General features: G+C 39.0%; 3 protein-coding genes across 3 annotated transcripts; 2 read left to right on the top strand and 1 right to left on the bottom strand.

Moving 5' to 3' along the window:
- The first annotated feature begins 1,483 nt into the window (after nucleotides 1-1,483).
- gdap1l1 (ganglioside induced differentiation associated protein 1-like 1) lies at nucleotides 1,484-10,569 on the top strand. The gene is made up of 6 exons (XM_056732550.1): nucleotides 1,484-1,694; nucleotides 3,321-3,513; nucleotides 6,618-6,791; nucleotides 7,431-7,525; nucleotides 7,705-7,819; nucleotides 9,156-10,569. Exons 1-6 carry the CDS (start codon nucleotides 1,515-1,517, stop codon nucleotides 9,497-9,499), a joined length of 1,101 nt encoding a protein of 366 aa, XP_056588528.1. The 5' UTR covers nucleotides 1,484-1,514; the 3' UTR covers nucleotides 9,500-10,569.
- Nucleotides 10,570-10,674: 105 nt separating this feature from the next.
- mfsd5 (major facilitator superfamily domain containing 5) lies at nucleotides 10,675-13,480 on the bottom strand. The gene is made up of 2 exons (XM_056732546.1): nucleotides 13,340-13,480; nucleotides 10,675-12,808 (listed from the first exon to the last, which is right to left on the bottom strand). Exon 2 carries the CDS (start codon nucleotides 12,686-12,688, stop codon nucleotides 11,240-11,242), a length of 1,449 nt encoding a protein of 482 aa, XP_056588524.1. The 5' UTR covers nucleotides 12,689-12,808; nucleotides 13,340-13,480; the 3' UTR covers nucleotides 10,675-11,239.
- Nucleotides 13,481-16,743: 3,263 nt separating this feature from the next.
- On the top strand, nucleotides 16,744-21,795 carry lsm14b (LSM family member 14B). The gene is made up of 9 exons (XM_056733439.1): nucleotides 16,744-17,195; nucleotides 18,179-18,342; nucleotides 18,426-18,561; nucleotides 18,678-18,848; nucleotides 18,994-19,080; nucleotides 19,980-20,141; nucleotides 20,228-20,375; nucleotides 20,444-20,610; nucleotides 21,474-21,795. Exons 1-8 carry the CDS (start codon nucleotides 17,072-17,074, stop codon nucleotides 20,598-20,600), a joined length of 1,149 nt encoding a protein of 382 aa, XP_056589417.1. The 5' UTR covers nucleotides 16,744-17,071; the 3' UTR covers nucleotides 20,601-20,610; nucleotides 21,474-21,795.
- Nucleotides 21,796-22,444: the final 649 nt, after the last annotated feature.

The raw sequence follows: 22,444 nt of genomic DNA, 5'->3' as shown, positions 1-22,444 counted from the left end.
AAGGCTACCAGATCCCAACGCTGTTCCAAAAATACAGCCCAATCGCCCCTCGGCACCTAGGCACTTTTAAAAGCGCTGCCAGATCACTTGCAGAATAGGCTTTGGACTGGATGTCCATATCGGGGGTCGGTTGAGTTTGTGTCTTCCTCTGTGTGTGTGCGTGTTTTCAGGTCGAGAAAAGTCAGAATTCTGGAAACTCTTCACGAACCTGCAATCGAACCCTTTTCTGGAGGTCTCACCGACTTTCAGAAAACCAGTCTGTGTTTTGTTTGAGAGTAAATAACAGAGGGCCGAAGTGAAAGAGATAAGGGAGAGAGAGAAAGACAGACATTTGTGAGATAAAAAAAACGAAAAGTGAGTCTGGCACACTGGCTGCTGTGTGATGATTAAGTTGGACATGTGAGACTTTGTTAAGTCAATAAAGTTATGAATAAATAAGAGATTATGTAAATAAATGAGCACATTTTCTGTAGTGATTTGGCACTCTTGAAATCAGTTGATTGTTAAAGTGGACAACTTCAACTTGAACTGTGTTCATGAGCTGACAGAAGAGAAACCTCGAGTTGCTTTATTCGATATCAAAGCAGTCGAGATTAAAGTGCGTCCTCTGGTGGCAACAATTAGCCATTGGGTTTTTTGCCCTTTGGTCATATCCAAATTCTTTAAGTCATATTAATACATCTATATGACATAAAGCGAACAACATTTTAAACAAGTTTACATTATCAATGTACACTTACCTAAAGAATTATTAGGAACACCTGTTCAATTTCTCATTAATGTAATTATGGTGGTGGTGTAATGGTGTGGGGGATGTTTTCTTGGCACACTTTAGGCCCCTTAGTGCCAATTGGGCATCGTTTAAATGCCACGGCCTACCGGAGCATTGTTTCTGACCATGTCCATCCCTTTATGACCACCATGTACCCATCCTCTGATGGCTTCTTCCAGCAGGATAATGCACCATGTCACAAAGCTCCAATCATTTCAAATTGGTTTCTCAAACACAGTATTAGTATGGTGTTCCTAATAATCCTTTAGGTGAGTGTATATAGATACTTTAAATACAGCTATAACATGTGTAATGATTGATTTCCTATGCATTAACGCTTCATAATGCAAATATCAAAAATACTGTAAAAGATACAGGCTACATCATATGTTGACATCCTTACTAAAGTGTAACTTCCTGAGCGTCTGGACTGACTGTGACCTTCCCTTAAATGGCCCTTCAGATGCTGCATGGATGCCTGCGCCTCCTTCTGTGATGAATAAGAATAGACTAATATTTTCTTTGATTGCAGGATATGGGTTTCTTTGATAAACGTCCACACACACACACACACACACACACACACTATTAAAACAGTCGTGTTGTTGATGCCGCTGTTCGTGGTGCTGAAATCCCCCCGCGCGCTCTCCATCTCCCCCTCCCTCCCGCTCTCTCTCTCTCTCTCTCTCTCTCTCTCCCTCCCTCTCTCTGTTACCCTCTCACACGCACAAAATCCTCTGTCATGGCGTCTTCCAACAATGTTACTCCCACCAACTGTAGCTGGTGGCCCATATCAGCCATGGACGAAGATGGCAAGATCGCAGACGGAGAGGAGAGCAACGAGTCGACGATAGAACATAAGCCATACTCAAAAGACAGGCTCGTTCTGTACCACTGGACTCAGTCCTTCAGCTCTCAAAAGGTAAAAACATGACAGCTTGAAAATGGTGGAGCTCCGGGTGAATGTATCGGAGTCTCTTCAGTGCAGTGCAGCGGGACAGGACAGTTCAGTTTTGCGTTTTCTGTCGGTGCCTGTGCATTAGATCGGCCTACCTGTCCATCGCGTCCTTTATGAATCGGTAAACCGGAGGAGATTCTGCTCGTTATCACTTACTAGGCTCAAAGTCAACCGCATCAGTAACATGCAAATGTACGTGATTGCTCTGTTAACACTAAATAAAAGCCAATTGAATCGGTTTATTGTTCCTCTAAATGATGTAGTGAAACGAGGAAGCTTTGTGGAAAAAAACTAACGGGAGAATTTATAGGTTTGAAGCAGGTGTGCATCTTATCGTCAGCTCGGCTACTGCACGATCTGAACCAATGTCACGTTTCATCTCAAGCTGAACCCGACTCCTCACAACAACATTACATTGACCAGAACATTCGTGAGGTTGAAATCTCAATGCTGATGACAGTATTTACAGGCTTGTATGTAAAGCTGAGCAGAAAATCAATGGCCTGCCAAAATCCCTCTCCCATTCACCCACCAGAGAACCCAGAGATAAACAAAGCTCTGCACCAGTGTGTGCTTCTCTCTCAATGCTCCTGAGAAATGATTCTCTTGACCGACATTGAGCGTCAGTACAGATTAGTGTTTCATTTTACTGACAGGGCCTTTGTTTGTCTGCTTTTTCCAAAGCATGGGGATTTTAGATTTGCTTCATTTATGTCATTGTAAAGTTTTGGTGTAGATTATTTGGCGTCTGTCATTGGACAGTTGATGTGAAATACTTCAGATGTTGTGTCTAATGTCCGTGCAACACATTTTATGGCCTCAGCGCAGAGGATGTTGAAAGCATGCTGACATTCTTTTCCTCGGCCTGCCTGCTTGTCACTCATCAGTCGCTTATTGCCTTATCCTGATCGATTACTCTGGATTAATAGTATGTGGCAGGATCATATCCTTCAATCTGGAAGAAAAGAGGATCATTCCTGTCCACGAATCCACGTGGATTTAAGAAGACCTTTAGTCAGTGTCGCTTTTTTATTGTTGGTTTAATGCAAGTGTAACTTAAAATAAGGTTACAAGCCTGTCTAACTGTGACTTTAGTAAAGTTTAAATCCAGTTGGTTAAGTCAACTTTGGAGGATATATTTATGGTTATAATATAAAAAATTAAAATACTGGTAATTATAAATAAATAAATATTTCCTAAATATGTATATGTGTTCATAAATACAAAATTAATATGCACAGAACACAGACATATATTATGTAAACACAAACCTTTATTCTGAATGTGATTAATCGTGATTATTCCCTCTACAGCCCTGATATTGTGTCACATGGTCTGTCAACATAAAAAAGATATTAGATCTGCTTTGTTATATATTTTTATATATTTTGATTCCTTAATAAATCAAATAATGAAACTATAAATAGTGTCCAAAATCAAAACCTGGTATCATGTCAAACACTTATAAATTATATTCAGATTAATTTGATCATTTTCATATCTCTGTCACCTTTTATACTTTTATGTACCTTCTCATTCTGTGTTTGGTGATGTCATATTAATGTCACCTGTTTTCTTTTGTGTTTGCAGGTGCGTCTGGTGATCAATGAGAAAGGTCTTCTGTGTGATGAGCGAGATGTTAGTATGCCACTCACAGAGCACAAGGAGCCTTGGTTCATGAGGCTCAATTTAGGGGAGGAGGTGCCGGTTTTCATCCACGGAGACACTATTGTCAGTGACTACAATCAAATAATTGACTACATAGAGACCAACTTTGTAGGAGGTATGACTCATAATACAATGCTTTGTTAGCAATTAATCGAAAATGAATCATAATCGTTAATTTTGGCATTAAACAATCAAAAAAAGTGCCACATTCCATTTTGCAAGGGTCCTCTCTTTCTTCTGGTTTAAATCTACATCGCACCACTTTCCTTCACAGCGGTTCAGCTGTGCTATTTCTTAACATTTATTTTTATCATTCACTCACCTTCTTGTTGTTCTAAACGTCCTGTCTTCAGAACAACAGAAAGAGGTTTTGGGGGGAATGTTGTATGCTGACAAGCTCAGTCTCCATTCACTTCCATTGGATGGGAAAAACACAATGGTGACTGAAGTCGTCAATCCCAAATTTTGCCTCGAGTGTTCATCAGAAGTAAGAAAGTCATATGGGTTTGAAATAACATGACAGTGAGAAACAAGACACCAATTTGGAGTCGACGTCACTGCCAGCTGCGTGCGCATACTGGTTGCAGAAAAACAGTGGAAACAAAGCAGCGATGAGTGAAACAGAGGAATAGGCAAAAATGGCAACAGCAAAAATGATGTAATTATTCCCTATGGGATACCGTCATTGAATATGCCATTTTAAGCTAAACAAGTCATTACACAAACAGGCTGGACTGAAGAGATCATCCGTGTTTATTTTATTTCAGGAGAGGTTTTCTATAATCAAACTATTTTGTATACTGTATCTCTTCCATGTTTTTCTGACACCATGATGCGCGCACATCCCGAATGTTTACAATCGTATAATTAGCCTACAAAATTGTCATTTTGGGGTGACCTGTGCCTTTAAGACAGTGTTTCAGGTAATTAGCTTCCTAAACAAGCACCATTGTTCCCTATTAACAAAACACTTGTTTTTCACGGTTTAGTGTGCTTAAGGGAAACTGTGTAGCAGTGAACAGTCTCACTTTCAGCCCTTTGTTACCACTATGAGCATTAAATCACTGCTGTGGACTAATACATCTTCTCTCACACAGATTCTATGTGTTGTTTGTAATGTGTGCACAGTTTGAGTGTGGGAGGTGAAGTGTTTTCACCGATCCGTTTAAACTCTGCTTTTCATCCAAGCTCTCGCCTATTGAAGTGATGAAAGCTGAGCGCGACCAGCACGTCTCAAGAATTCTAGTCCGATCATTCTGAACTGTATTTAACATTCGGTCATGAGACTTAAATTTTTTTGTAATACAAATGGTGTAATATATTATTGTTTAAAAAAACATGAAGTCAGATTCAGCTTTGGTTTCAGGCTTATATTTTCGGTGTTGTTGAGCTGCTTTGTTGTTGTCTTGGCATTGTGTCTTGCTGTCTGTCGAGATGAACTGTTAGTCGCTTCACTCTAAAAAATTAACTGTTGCTGCTGCTAGTTTGAATTAACCCATCCTTGTTCACAGTACATAAAGAAGTCACTGAATTAACGTAAGTTTTGTCAACTTTACTAAACAAGTGTTTGACTGGTCAACTTAACATTGTTGAGTAGAACACAAAACCCTATAACATTGGACCTAATGTTGAGTTTAATTCATATAAACAAGTTAATTCAACATGACTGGTTGAAGGGGAATTTTCAGTTCCCAGCATGCTTTGCGTCTGACTGCATTAAGGCAGTACATTTGAAATTTTGGGTTATTTTAAGTGTTTTTCTGTAAAAACAAAAAAGATTTGTTTGTGTTTAATGTTCTTTGAGGATTGAAATAGTTGTGTTTTTTAGTTTTAGGGTGCCATGTTTAGAAGAGTGGTACATGTGCTTAGTCTTTGAGAGGTTCATGAGGTCTATGACATCATTCAATGAGCTTTAACTGTGCTAATGCCAGTACTGATATGCCTCTCATCTGATCATTGTGTTTGAATTAAATGCAGTAAGTCTGTATATAATTAATGTATGACAATAAAAAGTAGCATTGAGAATGATAAATATTGAGTTAAATTTATTATTTGTTGATTTTGGTACAATCGGAATGATTTGGATTTTCTCAAAAAAGTTAAGTCAACATTACTTACATTTATTTTGTTCATACAACTAAAGTTTTATTTATTCAAATTACTCAATATTGTTGCGTGGAACCACTTGACGCAGCTTCTTTAAGTAAATTCAACAAATCATTTTTTTGAGTGTTGGCACTATAAAGACGTATATAAATGCTTATAAGAGTAATGAAAAGGTCTGAAGAATTAAAATTGGTATGTTTATCATTTCACACATGCCTGAAGAATCAAACCCCTGACCCCTGAGTTGCAAGCATCATGCTCTATCAGATGATTATCAGAAACAGGCATACAGTGTTGTGTGTGTAGTCTGTGGGCCTGTTTTTATCTGGTTGTGTGTTTGTGTAATGGTGGAGACACTGCTTTTATTGGATAAATTGATCTTAGTAGGCTACAGTAAGAGATGCAGGTCAGCCTTTGGGCCAATCACTGATTAGTCAGCGTGTTTGAGGTCATCCAGATGCTGCCCTGTCCTCCACAGATGCTGTGTATTATGGAAGCATTTTCTATCTGTCCGAACAAGAAAAACACCAGGGGCCGGACACACAAACCTGTTCTTAAGACAAAATCTGAGATGGTTCTCAAGATAAATTAATTAAAATACATATAGAAAAAATGGGTTTCTACGGCATAATACTTGTGACCCTCTCCGTTTCGAGTCACTTTGTCCCAGAAAGGGATCTAGACCTTATCATTATTGTATCAAAATAAGTATTCCTTAATGGCAAGTTAACTTCAAAATTATGACTCTGGCTCGAAACAATAAAAGTCACGTGTGAAACAACCACATATATGTATTAAACGTGATTACCTTTTGAGATTTAAGACAACCGTGAGGCTGTCATTATTTTGAGATGATATTTATGACCGCTCTTCTTTCAATCATGAAGCCAACTTCAGCCGTGCCACTAGTTTTACATGAACTTCACAGTGCATTATGGGTATTCGGCAGTCATTGAGGGTACACGCTTTTAATCAGGAGGGATTATGAGAATTAATGCGTGCACTAGATATTCTCCACTTTTGTCCAAAATGTCTGACACCCAGAACATACATAAGGATGAAGAGATGATTGTTGAAAACACTACTGTATTTCTGTGTTCTTCTTCCTTTAAGACACAGTACCTCAGCTGATCGCGGATGAGGGCACTCCCATGTATGCAAGGATAAAGCAGTACCGTGAACTGCTAGATGGGCTGCCCATGGATGCTTACACACACGGATGCATCCTTCATCCCGAACTGACAACCGACTCCATGATCCCAAAGTATGCCACAGCTGAAATACGAAGTGAGTGCATCTCTGAGGATCACCATTTATCATACTAGAGAAATAAAAATACAGTATACACGGGAGAGACCAGGGGTACACAGGGTAAGTTGTCACACTAAAGCACAAAACTAATAAGAAACTAAACTGGAAAAAGTTTACGTTAACACAATCTGTTTCAACGGTATTTACATCCAAAATCACTAACAATCAAAGTGAATGATGTGATATAACCCTCGTGAAAACCCTCCTGTGTGACAACTAGCCCCGGTTTCCCCATTTGTATATTGCACAACATTACAAAAGTATTTTCTTTCGTGGGATGTATAAAATACAACATTTGATTCTGATAGTCTGACAATCTTTTTATTTCTTTAAACATAGGTTGCTGTCTCAAATGTTGACGTTAAATCAACATTTGTACAGTTCATTGATAAATAAATCCTGCAAATAGCTGTAAACCTCACTGCACACCTATTACACATGCTGTCAGCCAAATTAAAACAATGTAAAAAACAGCACGTTCCCTACAATATTATGTACTCATAACTCATAATGATGGAACTCCTAAAGCTACGAGATGAGCACACAGATGTGTGGGCTTTGACAATGTGAATATACAATGCAGATGAAGGGGTCTGTTTGGGTTGTTTCTATCAGGGCATTTGGCCAATGCTGCTTCTGAACTGATGAAACTCGACCATGAAGAACCACAGCTGACAGAACCATACCTCTCCAAGCAGAAAAAACTCATGGTGAGCCAGCAGTAAAGCCAACGTTATTTGACTCCTTATTTGCATGAAGTTCATTTTGAAGTCAGATATAAAATAAAGATGATGTTGCTGCAGCTCAGTTGATGGATTATTGCATTTGCATCCCAAAGGTGTGAAAATGTGGATTTTCTTCCTTATCTTAAATATCTTTATGTTTGTAGGCAAAGATCTTGGACCATGACAATGTAAACTACCTGAAGAAAATCCTTGGTGAGTTGGCCATGGTACTAGACCAAGTAGAAGCAGAGCTGGAGAAAAGAAAGTTGGAATATCAAGGTATGTTTCCTCTTAAAGTCCCAGTGAAATTAAACATTACAATTCCTATTTTTCATGAAATATTGCAGCGTTGATTGTAAATAGTTTACCAGTGTGAGACGTTCTCTTTTTAAAATCCATGTGCCCTCGTAATCTTCAATTAAAATCTGAAAATGCATCTAGTGACTTTCCATCGTAAATGACGTATGTTAGACAACATGGTTGGAGCATCCGTTAACTCCTCCCCTTCAACTGTCAGTCTGCTCAGAGCCGTTGAGTCGCGACAGCTGAAGTTCAAAATTTCAGCATGTCATGTGATTCATGGAGCCTTTAGATAGTTCCAGGAAGTTTTGTTTTCTCTTTAAGTACTTAATTTCTTTCCTTTGTTTATTCATTAAATGACTAGCGTCTATAAATGGGTTAAAAGTGGCTGTTTAGTAACAGCTCCATGCGTTACAAAAAACTTCTGGGAACTTTTGAGAGGCTCTATGAATCGCCATTGCTGTGAAAACACTGTTTGGAGTTTTTTATTGGAGTTAACGGAGTTCTGGAACTGCTCCCAGTTCCATTTCAAATTTAACGGCTGTTTTTATACATCCAATCAATTTGCAGCAAAAACACAAGCCACACCCACTATTTTTCTAATTCGAAATTCCGTTGTCATGAGGTATCGAGTCCCCCCTAGAATTCGGTCCCCTTTAGAACCCCGAGTGATTCTATTGGCTGACAGAACATCTATTTGGGCGCCTGAGTACAATTCTTAAAAAATTACATTACAGAAAATGTTACTAGAGCTTTGTTAAAATTATTATGTATTATAATGTATATTAAGTGCTGGCTATGCTAGCATGTATATGAGGCTATAGGTAGTGAAATCAAACAAATCTCGTTCTTATTGTTTTAGTTAGCCTACGTATCAACTAGCATAGCATAGAACTACGCGGTTAGCTAGCGCTTGCGAAAAAAAGCACTTATCGAACTTTCACAAAAAAAATTGATGGGACTCGATACCTCATGACAACGTTTCACATGGAAATGCGTCAGAATACGGAAGTAAAAGCGATCGCAACTTCTAGTTTACGGGAACTTTAAAAACATTTTGCTCTTCAAAACTATTTCAGTTTTCAAAATAAAAAATGTCAGCGTATATAATTAAAATGTTCTAAATAATTTAAAATAATTGTATGAATTATTAAACTAGAAATATTAAATAGATTTTTTAAATTCTACACATTTATTAAAGTAACAGTAGTTGGGAGTTGTAAGAACTTTGAATTCATTGAATTTAATGTTTTTTTTTATTCAAATATACTGTATGTGTTAAAAAAATCTGAATAACTTTACATTTTTTTTGCAGATGAAAAGTGTGAATTATGGCTTTGTGGACCTACTTTTACTCTAGCTGATGTTTATCTCGGAGCCACATTGCACAGGCTCAAGTTCTTGGGACTCTCAAAGAAATACTGGGAAGACGGGAGCCGACCGAACATCCTGTCGTTTTTTGAACGTGTGCAGAAGCGCTACGCTTTCCGCAAGGTATTGGGGGACGTCCACATGACCCTGCTCTCTGCGGTTTTACCCAATGCCTTTCGAATGGTAAAAAAGAAGCCTCCGTCATTCTTTGGCGCCTCTTTCCTAATGGGCTCTCTCGGGGGAATGGGCTATTTCGCCTACTGGTTTTTAAAAAAGAAATACATGTAGTGAATGTGCTCTTGTAGTATTATGTGTCTGTGTATCTGTGTGATGTTTGGAGTTTTTGGTAACACTGTTTTAAGAGAGCAGGAGAACAAGGAAGCGTACAGAGATAAACACTATAATGTACTTGGGTCAATAATACAAATAATATATAATAACATTCCAAGATTAGGAATTCTACTTAACAGCACCTTCTCTGGTCATGGCTTTATATGATTGATTTATAATGTTTTTTTGCCATATAGAACACCGGTCGATCGATTTTGTGGTACAGCACAATGGCCAAAATTTAGGTATATTATACGTACATTAAAAGCCTAAAAAGAATGTTTATTTTTAATAGTTTCAATTTCGATGCATTCGTCTTTTCACCTTTCTGCCATCGAAGGCTTTCATCCAAACATTTTTGATACGCAAAGGGTTTAAGAAACTCACACAGAGTCTAGAATCCAACACAGGTTTTAAAAACACTTCACATTCGTGGTTTTTATGTTTTTGATATGTCAAACTTCCTCAAGACTGCCAATCTGAGCTTTTATTGCACTGTTTTTGTTTCCCCAGAATTCTGTGAAATTGTATGTTTTTATTTTTTAATACCACAAGCAAAGTGTACTGAGCCACACGTTGTACTTTCTTCGAGAAGTTCCAGTACTGAGTGTAAAAGATGAAATCAAATACACCTCAAATTCAATAAAAACTATAGAAGGTCCATATTATGAAGCAAATGTCTGTCAACACTAGTAAATCTATTTTGTTTCGAGCATGCCACAATAGAATTGAAGTTATTTTTTGCAGGGGGCGTTTCGGGGCTTTTCCAACTCTGCTCAGAGGGAAAACAAGGGTTTATCTTATTTTGACTCACAAAATACTGTGAGAAACCATTCAATGTTTGTCCGTAGAATATAACTAAACAATTATATATAAACGTTCTACCACCTCACATACAAGCCATATACAGCTTAATAGATGTATTAATGCTATACTGAAAACTCATACTTCTGTTCATGTCATCATTTACAACAACTACAACAAATATACAATCAAATGTCTGAGGTGCATATTTCAATACATCTCGTGACATGACAGAAATCTGATGTAGAAAGAATGTTGGGCGAGCTTCCTGCATCTTTCTAAAACAGAAAAGCTGGAGGTTAACACGTAAAAAAAAAAGTCTGCGGTCATTAGACTTCACAATAGATTCTTTTATTTTGTATTTTTATATTCTATAAAGACACATTTGTTAACAATGCTTTTTAATGTTTGCTCATGAGCCTTAAACTATTCAGTTGCCATCAATTTCAATAAAAGACAATGCTTCTATTGCAGAAGATAGAGCAATTGTGTTATTTATTACAAAAACAACAGCGTCTGCATGAAACATACCCATCAAGTGTTTATGAAAACACACACCCAAGCCGTAATTACAACAACATGTATTTAATTGAGTTGTTGTGCATTTCTTCATATTTATTTACATTTCAAGCATCTGGTCTTTTGTGGCTGGCTGGAATGATAATAGCTAAAAGCAAAATTGTTTCCTTAACATTGTCATGTCCCATGTGAAAGTTTTGCAGTTTTGGCTTCGACTCAAAATGTCAACGATTAAAAGAACTTTGGGTTGGTTCATAATGATACAACATAAATACACTTGTGTCAACTTTTAAAGAAAAAACAATATATTCCAAGCACATACAAAGTCTTATTTTCTCTGATTGATTTGAGATCCAGTGTCCATCTCTGATATACTCATATCTCCAGCTCTCCCTCTGTTCTGGTCCCCTCTAGTCTCAAGTCTGCATCATTCCTGCCCACAGTGAAAAGGCTGACCACCGCAAGCAGAGCAGCCAACATCATCGCTGCACAGCCTATAAACATGTGTCTGGTGCCACTGCCGGCCTCGCCCGCACCCGTCCCGGAAACCTCCCCGTGCAGAGCCAGCAGCCCCAGGCAAGCCAGGAGGTGAAGAGGCAAACGAAACCAGGCCAGCACCACGCCTCTGCGCTCCACGGGGATCACACGGCCCTGGAGAAAACTCACTGCTGGGAAATAAAGCCCGCAGGCCAGCTCCAGCAGGAGAAATGCCAGCAGAGATTCTCTGGGACGGGGTTGGCCGGGCACAGTGGAGAACGTCAGCATGAAGAAGGAAAAGAAAGCCAGAAGAACCGCCAGGCAGAGCAGGTGACCGGGTTGGAGTCGATAAGGGGGTGACGTGGCTAGCCGAAAAAGTGTGGAACCAGCCATGCTGGCCGCCATCAAACAGGAGAACACGATGCCGAGCGGAGGACCGTGTGGGTCCAGCACGGGGGTCCAGAGAAAGACAAAAATGTAAAGGACGCTTTCGAAGAGCGCCTGCACGCCACCCAACAGCATCACACGGCGGTCGGACAGTAAGCAGCGTAGGCCATCCAAACAGCCCCGCCAGAAACGTGCCCGCGCTGTTGTTTGCAACCTAGGTGCATTGAGAGGGTTTAAAAGTGGCCCGCTTTTCTCTCCATTCACGCCTTCTGAGTTTTCTCGACCCCATTGGAAAATCACAAACCAGGCGCAGACCGCAAGGCTTGGAATAGCCAAAAGAAACGGAGCTACTGGTCCCAGCCCCAGCCATTCTGCAAACAGGTTGGCCACTAGCCCAGCGGCAACCGCCAGCCCGTGATTCCAGTTTGCAACTTTACTAAACGTAACGGGGATCCATTCTTTGGGAAAGTCATTGACCTCAATGTGACCGTGCACGTACCAGGACTCAAAGGTGGTGGTCAGAAGGGAAGTGGACAGCCCTCCCAAAACACGTCCTAGTATGAGCATAAAATACTCCCGTGATAATTTAGTCAAGCAGCAGATAGAATAAGAGACGCAGAAGAGGACGCAGGTCTGTCTTCGACCCAAAAACTGAGGTAGCCATCCGGCCACTGGAGAAAAGAGCACACAAGAACCGAGGCCGCATACATACAGGATGGCGATCTGAGATTCCAGGAAGTTATAGTGCCGATATAGTTTATAAAGGTAAGGTCCCTGTAACCAGTCTGCCCAGAGGGCCAGCAGATACACTTTAAGAAAGAGCTTCTGGAAACCTCGAAATGCGGGGTTGGCGACAGCCGTCTGTGTGGTTTGGGATGAGGCGAGTCGACGAGCTGTGATTTCTAGAGCCACAACCAGTCCCACCAATGTGATGAATGCCAGATATGCTGTCACAAACATGATGGACGACGATGTGTTCACTTGTGCATTAGTGACCGGAGAGCACTCACTTCATCCTCAATCATCCATCATCTTCCTTTACTCCAATTACAATATGCTCCGATTACGTGTATCGTTCATCTGCAAAGATAAAATAAATATTAGAAATGGCATTATATGAAATATGAAAATGTCCTGCCAAAAGAAATATATCACCAAAAGGGACATTAACCAGAAAATATAAAAATAGACTATAGTTTTGATTACAGTAAACTGTAGTAAAATTTCAAGATACTAAAGTATAGAAAAAGTATACTACAGCATTTAGTACAGTTTATCAAATAGTAACAGTTAGAGAATTAGTATAGAGTCAGTATGTTACAGAATACTGTATATACATGAACAACGTGTCATCATTTCTATGACATAATAGACAGTAAGTATATTCAGGAAGAGTAAATACTAAAGTATACGACAGCATTTTTCGTGTGGTTAAGAAACAAAGCAACTTAATAAATATATATTGTATATATTTGTTTTTAGTCATAATAATTCTATACGATATGAAACTTTAATATAAAAATGAATTGTCATTTTCAAATTGAACTGAATTCCTAAGGTGATGTTGGCTAAGCTTCAAACGTTCGTTTAAAAGACTTGAATTTCACACACCTCACTCTTTCATTCTCTTCATCTCAAGTCGTCGCTGGTTTCTGGAGCACAACGCTTCCATTTCTTCACTTCACGCGATTATAAAGCAGAAAACCTGAGAGATTTGCTCATCTGCTCTACAACATCCGTGTGTGTTTCCGGGTTAGACAAACGTAATAATGACGCAAAACATACGCATGACGTTTTGTACGTGCTTATGAATATTAATTACGCATGGTGACATTTACAGAGCACAATTAATTTGATTGGTACACGGCAGACACCATGTGACATTTTCCTCAGATGTTGATTGAGGGACCCTCCCTAACAAAGAAAACCAAACAACGTTGAAATAATCGTACTGCTGTTGTTTTTATATATTTAAGTAGATTTTGATAAGAACGTCGCAAAACCAATAAAGTTACACGTTTAAATGCGACGTCGGCATGACTAAATTCATATTTAGGTAGGTTTACTATTTTAGGATCGTAACTGCGCTACCGCGAGTGCCCACAGGATGTCACTGTAACGCCATTTGCAATGTTATGCAGAGACGAAGCGCACTAGCTGTTCAAAACAGTAGCGGGATAATGTTGTAGTTTCTTCTTATATTTTACAAAACAAACATTTTAATCACTTTGTGTATTTTCATTCGATTTTCGTCATCATGACAGTTTCAGAACATTTGCAATGATTTCTGCGTCACTCTGAGAAGCTTCAGACAAAATCAGGAAAACCTGAATGGTTTGGACACGTGGTGTCTTATCTTTAGAGAGGGAAAATCATACATATAAATACCAATATATGCAAAATATTTCAAAACATAGTTCATATTCCCGATTAAGAATACAATAGAATGTAGAATTATATTGATAACCAACTTAACATTCAATGTAATATTAAGCCATTTAAAAAATATATTTTTACATTCGGTTTATCTAATGGTTTATTTCCTGGCTCAAACAAACACAGTCAGATTTTCAATGTGATTTTTGGATTTAAGGGACAATTTATTGAAAAATAAAATTAAAAGGACACAAGATAGATAATCTAATATTACAGTATATTGCTTCTAGACAACAATTTACAAATATATGATTGTATGATTAAATAACATTATTTTAACAAACATGCTCCATCTCAGTCAAACTCACAACTTCACAACAACACAATGCCTCGTCATGCCAGTAACGTTGGAAGCCATCAGGACCGTCCGGGTTACATTTTTTCTCATCAGAGAATGCAACTTTTTCCATCTGTCAATGTCTCATGTTTGGTGTCCCCTGCAAACTCCAAAGGGGCTGTTTGTGGCGTGGACGGAGACTTTTGTAAAGGTTTTTTGTTCATGAAGTTCTTCTCTCGAAGATGCCGTCTTATGGTTATTGGGCTCTAGTCGGCATCAGTACAGGCTTCATTTGGGTGGTTGATCGCCCTGTGTCTTCAAGCCCATCAGATCCTCTGGCTCAGTGCAGGTGAAACTTCCTTTGGCTGTACCACTTGACTTTTTTGTCCCATAACTCTCTGGATCTTTTAAGAAATTTGAAATGACTGTGTAACTGCGTCCTGCAACATCGGCAGCGATGGCACGTTGCGAGAGGAGCTCAACAATCCTGCCACGTTCAAAGACCATTACAGTGTGACTGCCTGAAGAACAATGACTTGAAAGCCATAGTTGTGTGCAGATTTATACTCTTTAAGGTTACAGTCTTAAACTTTTTATCAACTGATCAACAGCCTGTTTCAGTTTTTATTAAGTTTTCAGTAAATTGCCTTCTCTCTGTTTTTTTGTCTCTTACTCAGGTTTCTTGTTTTGGCATTTTTACTCATAACCTGGTTACAATCCACTAGCGAGAAATGTGAATACTTGTCATGTCTCCCCCAGTCTTAAGGTTTGTTCAGGAGTGTATTTCTGTATAGCAAAAGAGTTCAGATTGGTCAGGACTTTGAGCAATTATTAAAAAATGAAACCATTAGAAAAAACATAAAAATCGCCAAAGTGCTACATGGGAAGATGTAGAATAATAATATGGGGAAGTTTGCTAAAAAACATTGTTTTATAATTTTTATAAATAAGTCTGTATAGCAAAGAAGTTATTATTGGTCATGATTTTGATGTGCAATTATAAACTAATGAAACAGTTTATCAACATGAAAAACATCACAGGGGTACTTGGGGAGATGTAGAACAAGAATCTGGTAGAGTGTGCAGAAAACAATTTGAATTTATATTTATATGAACCTTTAAAACATGTCTGTATAGACAAACCTTTTTTATTTAGAATGCAATTATTGAAGAAGGAAATAGTTAAATAACATGAGAACTTCATATAAAAGTCCTCAATTGTGTATAACTGAATGTAATGTTTATTGGCATTTGATACTGAACATGATTCTGAATTCAAATCAAACTTTCCCACTAATTTACGATCTTATAGGCTAATTATAAGTTTGTAAACATTCGAGATGCGCGCGCATCTTGGTTGGTAGAATTACACGGATACGGTATACAAAATAGTTCGACTTGAAAACCTCACCTGAAATAAAATAAAAACAGATCCGGATGATTTTGTCAGTCCAGCCTGTTTGTGTAATGACTTGTTTGGATTAAAATGGCATATTCATCGACGGTATCCCATAGGGAATAATACCATCATTTTTGCCGTTCCTATTCTGACATTCAACAATACAAAAACACGTTTTTGAAGGAATTGTCTCCTCCGTTTCACTCGTCGCTGCTTTGTTTCCACTGTTTTTCTGCAACCAGTATGCGCGCGCAGGTGGCCATGACGTACTCGTGACGTCGACTGCAAATTGGTCTGTAGCAAATGTAAAAAAAGTTTATTAAAGCACATAGAACTTGTAAAATTTGCTCAGCTTATAAGCTTTTCAACATATTTTTTGTGTGTTAATACCCTCTCCTGTTTTTTTGTGCTTGTTTTTGTCTTCTTTCGAATTTGGCAATGTTTTACATTTCCATCTTATTTTCTCTTTTCATTAATCCAAGTGCTTTATTAATGATATGTTATGTGTATTTTGTTACATTGTTTTGTTATAACAAAATGTTCGACGTCACACCATATATGAAGATCCATATTCCGTTTCCGGATTCAAATGCTCTGATTGCATAGGCAAACAAGAGAAAATGCGAATATTCAACGATTGTTTGCTGTAGAACCACGACCGATCCTAACCTTCATCTCCACAACCAAGTCTAGATGTCCAGACAGCGATTCATTTCACAAACCGCTCGTTACCGTACAACCCCGTGGAGACGCGCCATTGTTTTTAAGCGTGTAGCGTTACCGCACTGATCCGATCCGCAGATGGCGAGACTCCAGCACACAAGAACAGCCACTGAGTGTTCCGCTGCCATCAAAGCGAACCAAACCAAATAGGTGTAGACTAGTCTGGACCGCTGAAGATCAGATGATGCGGTTTCCACAAAAGCGGTTTACTGCGTGTTTGTGTGTGTAATAACGAAGCCCTTCACATAAGCACATCACTCTGCTGAACACACATTGTATATAAAGTAAACGTTTGAAGTTTAATGAAGATGCGCGACAGGTGCAGCAGGTGAATGATGGGCGGGGCGACACTGCTGTCTATAAATGTCCCAAATGAGCGGCGCCTTCCTCGGAGTTTGTGCTTCATGAGTATGTTGGTGATGTGTCCGTCGTTTGCATTGATTTGAACAGCGGATGTGCTCAATATTTGACACTTTGACGAGTTAAGCGTATAAAGCGTGAGTTTGACATGATGAGCAGCGGTACGCCTTATATAGGAAGTAAAATCAGTCTGATTTCTAAAGCTCAGATTCGCTATGAGGGAATATTATATACTATCGACACCGACAATTCCACTGTGGCCCTCGCTAAAGGTGAGCGTGGAGGACAATGTTTCTTACAGCTGAAAACATTACTAAAGTATATCTAATACATGTTTGTATTGTTAGAAATTGTGCTTTTCAACGTTTTTAATTATATGAAGAGTTTGGTTCCAAGATCAAAGTGATTTTTTTTAGTTATTCAAAAAAACGCTTTTTTATGCAATCATGTTTTTGTGCAAGTGCACTGTATTGTCTGATTTTTTTTTTGTATTTTCAAAAAACAACAAATGGAGTTTTGAGTAATTTAAATGCACAAAGAAAAACATGATTTTTGGACTGAGTCTATAGTTAAATACGTGCGCGTGCGTGTGCGTGTGTGTGTGCGCATGAAGACTTTGGTTTCAAAATGAGAGCTGTTGAATTTTTTTTCAATTTTTTATTTTTGCATTGACTGCATTCCAGTTGAGATCAATCAAACTGCAGTTGGGTTATGTTATGTTTAAAGCTATAATAACTAAAAACTACAGCTTACTAACATAATGACATATGACTCCCATAATAAAAACGGGATCTTTGAAAGTCCTCTCATTTTGGAACTGTGTGTGTGTGGAATGTTTAGCCATTTTTCCTCCATTTTTGACACTTCTAGTTAGTGCGAGTAAATGAGTTTACTGGGTTCTGGTGTGTTTAAGCAGATTAATTCTGGCACCTGTAAAGTGATGGATGCCATGTGATCCCTAATGGAAATAATTCTTGGGTTTGTTCCAGTGATAGTGAAGTAACATTTTTAACAGATTGATTCTTTGCACTACTATTTAAATGGAAACACTATGCTTGTAAACTATGGTTTTCTTAATCATGTAGTGCAGACTAGCCCATTCTGAGAATGCCAATGTTTAGTAAAATGATAGTTTGTGTCAATTTTAAAATCTTGTTAGCGAAGACTGTTTGTTGTTCAACAACTGCTGTACCTTCTGCAATGCAGATTTTGTAAGTGTTCTTTAAACTTTGTATTGACTGCTGCCATCACACAGTGAGATCTTTTGGAACAGAGGGCCGCCCTACAGACCGACCTATGCCACCAAGGGAAGAAATCTTCGAGTACATCATCTTTAGGGGAAGTGACATCAAGGACATCACTGTTTGTGAGCCTGCGAAGATTCACCACGGTCTTCCTCAGGACCCTGCTATTGTTCAGGTATGTTTTTAGACTATAGAACTAAACCTTCCTTTCAAAATTTATTTTCATTTTTTTAAGCACCAATATTTTTCCACCGTTAGTCATCTGTTGGGACCGCCTCTGCCCATTATCCTCCTCAAGGCGGCTACAGTCCTTACAGAAGCATGCTGCCTCCATACAGCCAGCTGGCCGCCAGCTCTCTCTTCAGTCAACAGTATGCAGCAGCTCTGGGCCTCGGTGAGTAAACACTTGCCTTGTGCTGGACCTTTCACCGATTTCAAGCATCAAGGGGTTGATAAAATCCCAACCAGATAAGTTTTAAAGTCTTTCGTATGAGTATCGGTCTGTCCTAGGGTCAGGTCTACACTCCGTTCCTGTCAGGAGAGGTCCGATGGTTGAACAGGCCGTTCAGACTGTACCTGTTGAAAAAACGACTCAGAAGAAGAGTTTGACTGCAGTGCCACAGCAGGGCCGAGATGCCGGTAGAATGCAGCGAGGTGGCAGAGGACCCCAAACCCTGAGAGGTGATGTTTGTAGTAGGGAGTTAAATGCCACTTTATTTCTGCGAAGGAAACTCCAGCAGGAGGATTGAGTTACTTGAGTTTCAAAGCAACATTTTCTCAAATGCTTATTTTGGGAATGAACGCAGTGTGGCACTTATTTCTACAGATGGCTCGGTCACAAATCAAGGAGGTTTGCAAGGACCGAGTCAAGGTAATGATGAAAACAAACCACCATCTACTAGGAGAAAACCAGGTATTGAAGTTTTTTCTTTTTTGCTCATTTAGGCCATGTTCAGACTTGACCTCTCTTTCGAAGCTGCTAGTGTCTGTTTTAAATTATTATCCTCTGGAGTAAACGGGGTTTTCAAAAAATGTCCTGAGCGCCATCTACAACGCCAGTGTCTTTTTCTGCAGCTCAGAGCGTCTTGTGAGGTTGAAAAAAGTTCATATTTTCAAAAAAAGCCGTACGTCAAGCTCCTTTTTCACAGCTAACCAATGACTGAGATCTCTCGTTTCCATGACAACATGCAAGGAACATGATTGATCGAGAAGGCGCAAGCTCCAAAAAATAAAATGGCGGCCAAAATGTTGGTTGCAGCCTAGTTTTGAGTAAAAATAAGTTTAATTTTCACTTTCAACAACTTCTGATTGCATTTCTATCAAGAAATTAATATTGTAGTTTTTTAAATATGTGATTAGTTATACCAAAGATGATCTGTTTATAATTCAAATAGACTTCCGCTATGACGCACATCTGTTTCTCTGGGCCGCCTTCGTGCACGGACACCGTCTCTGAAGTCATGGTGTTCGGCTGATATTTGTAACAAAAAGCTGAATTTTTATTAAGTAAAGCGCATTAACTTATCAAAAAAGAAGTCAAGTGTGAACATGGCCATATTGAACAATATTTAAGTTTCTTGTTTGGAAGCAAAGGTGTGGCATTACAGAGATGTGTATTGCTTTAACAGTCTCCTTTTTCCCATCAAAATAAATTTAATGTCAACTGATTTGTAGTAAGATGGGAAGGTCTTTTTGAGCTACTTTTTTACAAGGATCTAAGCCTTTGATTAGCATCGAGTGTTTTCTACTCCAGACAGACTGTGAAGTTTATTGATGTGTTGTATTCTGTACCATCTGTGGGTTATCTTTCAGGAACTCGAAGATCCAGGAACCGTGGTCGTGGTCAAATTCTTGTAGGCAGTGCAAAGCCCAGCACCCTTCAGTTTGAAGCGGACTTTGATTTTGAGACTGCAAATGCTCAGTTTAACAAAGATGACCTGGAGAAAGAGGTTCAAAACAAGCTTGATGTTCAAGGTACGTCTCGCAGAAGATTCTTCTCAAACATAGCTGTGATGCTGTAATGCATGTTTGATTTATTGACTCTCCTTAATGACACAAAGAAACTCCAGAGGAGGGAGATGAGGATCCTGAGAGGAGGGAGAAGACCGATCTTGAGAGCAGTATGGAAGAGGATCAACTCGGGCCCAAGTGCTTCTACAACAAAGCAAAATGCTTCTTTGATAACATATCCTCAGAACTGAAGTCAAGGTATGACTGCTTGTTTCTCTTTAAATGAATTTATTTTCCCAGTCAATGACCGGATGTTTTTATTCCAGGCGTACTACATGGGCTGAGGAGCGAAAGCTTAATGTGGAGACCTTCGGGGTGCCTGGTCGATATCTGAGAGGCCGTGGCTTTCGGGGTAGTTACAGGGGACGACAAGGAAGAGGGCAACGTTCTCTGCAACAAAGAGTAGGAAGTGGACGGCTCTGAGAAGAATTGTGTGAGTGCCGAGGGCTCCGCAAATGATTTGTCATAAAGTGCCTTTTTAATGATCCATGGTATCTGCCTTCTGTGCTGCTACCACTTGTTTATTTTGCCGTAATTCAGACAGAGCACAATTTGCACATATGGAGATCCATGTCAACTTGCAGAATAAAAACTCACTAAAACATCATAAACTGTGTGCCTTTGAAACCGTTCAGCCTATAGGTTGTGGTTGGCTTAAAATAAAAACCTTGCAACCATTACGAGGCCCATTGTCCTGCAGAGTTTAGTCAACTTTGCTCAACACGCCTGTCTGAAAGTCTCAGTCTGCCTAGTGAGACCTTGATGAGCTTGTTCAGGTGTATTTGATTCGGGTTGAAGCCGGGGCTGCATTGGGAAGACTGGGGGGTTGGCATGGTCATGGTCTGTCGACTGGGGGTTTGCTTGATTTGTCTTGTGCATTGAAAGTGCTAATTATCTTTAAGAAAATGAAAGGTTCTATTTGGGAGTTAGTCCCAATGTGTACATGAGTTAAAGAAAACCCATCCCATAAACGCAAAAAGCAGTTTTAGAGTATTAAAAACTTGTCGCACCAAACCCGTATGATGTGAAGCCACACGTAACCCACTTTGAAGATGCCGTGTATTTTGTGATGCCTGCCAGACGAAAAATGTAAGTGATGCCGAGGGGTGCTGACTGAGACTCAATTTGTGACTACTCTGGAGTGAGAATGTGTTGTCACATGATGTAAAGTTGTCAGAATTGCAGGGCTCCCTAGACTCAGAATAAGGAGCTTGAACTTCTTCCTGTCATAGCATGCTTGAAAATTGAAGTGTTTATTGCTGTTTGAATAATATTTGCCGTCACTTTCTTTTCCAGATAAATGTTGCCTCGTCAGACTAGAACGGGTGATGTCATTTTTGTTTTTGTTTGTTTTTTGGTTCCCAAAATCTACAGTGGCAATACTAAAGTTCCTGTCAACCTCTGCTGCAAAAGGCATATTTTTTTTCCTTGTGTAAGAACCAAAAGATTGCCCTTTAAGATGTAAGTGCACCTTGCATTCTTTGAGTGATTTCAATTTGAATTGAAATCACACTTTTATTTGCATGTGACATTATTTGACTAAACGATTGTTTCAGGTTTGCAGTGAATTTTTTTGTTTGTGTAATGTATGGCATCTTGTACTTAAGAATGAATGTTAATAAACATTGTAACTTACGGTTTACTTGTTTTGGTACCTCTTACATGTCTCTGTTATATTATATTTTGTCTTCTGACTGGCTGCTACAGGTTGAACTTATTGTAGCCCTTATAAACCAAACATATATACTTTTGATAGTCAAAACTTCCTATCAGTTTGCAAAAATTTCCCCTTTGAATTCAATAATATACAGGACAATTTCAAAGTCCTTTTATGTAATCCCAGAATTCTGTTGATTAACCCAAACGTTCTTTGTAACATTGCAGTTCTAGAACTGAGGCGAGGTGGGGTTAAATTTCTACAGTTTCACAGAAACATTCAAAGGACTTTTCTTCAGGATTTTAGTTTTCACTGCATTTGTCCACTCATTTAAACTGTGTAACTGGCTTGCTTTCACAGCATTTCATCAACCCTTTAATATTATAAAATTGTTAAATAAGATCAGTGCACATTTTATATAAACCGGCTCGTTACAATTAGTGCGTTTACATGCACGATGTCTAACTCTGATTATGCTTAAGCTGATAACAGGTAGGGTCATGTAAAATGATTTTTCGCTCCTAAATGGCGCAAGAAAAACCAGATCTGCAGAGGTAGTTTTAAATCGTTTTGCCCATTACTCAAATTTTGCGCTGCATGTAAATGGCTT

Source organism: Triplophysa dalaica, chromosome 20 (genome assembly GCF_015846415.1).
Source record: "Triplophysa dalaica isolate WHDGS20190420 chromosome 20, ASM1584641v1, whole genome shotgun sequence".
Lineage (NCBI taxonomy): Eukaryota > Metazoa > Chordata > Actinopteri > Cypriniformes > Nemacheilidae > Triplophysa > Triplophysa dalaica.
The sequence above is the reverse complement of the archived record's forward strand: the minus strand, read 5'-3'. Positions and strand labels throughout refer to the sequence as shown.

Excerpts from the sequence above, each read along its gene's own strand:
- gdap1l1 (XM_056732550.1), top strand. The coding sequence starts at position 1,515 with ATGGCGTCTTCCAACAATGTTACTCCCACCAACTGTAGCTGGTGGCCC. Across the intron at positions 6,792-7,430 it reads TGCCACAGCTGAAATACGAA|GGCATTTGGCCAATGCTGCT; the intron begins GTGAGTGCATCT and ends TGTTTCTATCAG. Across the intron at positions 7,526-7,704 it reads CCAAGCAGAAAAAACTCATG|GCAAAGATCTTGGACCATGA; the intron begins GTGAGCCAGCAG and ends TTATGTTTGTAG.
- mfsd5 (XM_056732546.1), bottom strand. The coding sequence starts at position 12,688 with ATGTTTGTGACAGCATATCTGGCATTCATCACATTGGTGGGACTGGTT.
- lsm14b (XM_056733439.1), top strand. The coding sequence starts at position 17,072 with ATGATGAGCAGCGGTACGCCTTATATAGGAAGTAAAATCAGTCTGATT. Across the intron at positions 18,343-18,425 it reads AGGACCCTGCTATTGTTCAG|TCATCTGTTGGGACCGCCTC; the intron begins GTATGTTTTTAG and ends TTCCACCGTTAG. Across the intron at positions 19,081-19,979 it reads ATCTACTAGGAGAAAACCAG|GAACTCGAAGATCCAGGAAC; the intron begins GTATTGAAGTTT and ends GTTATCTTTCAG.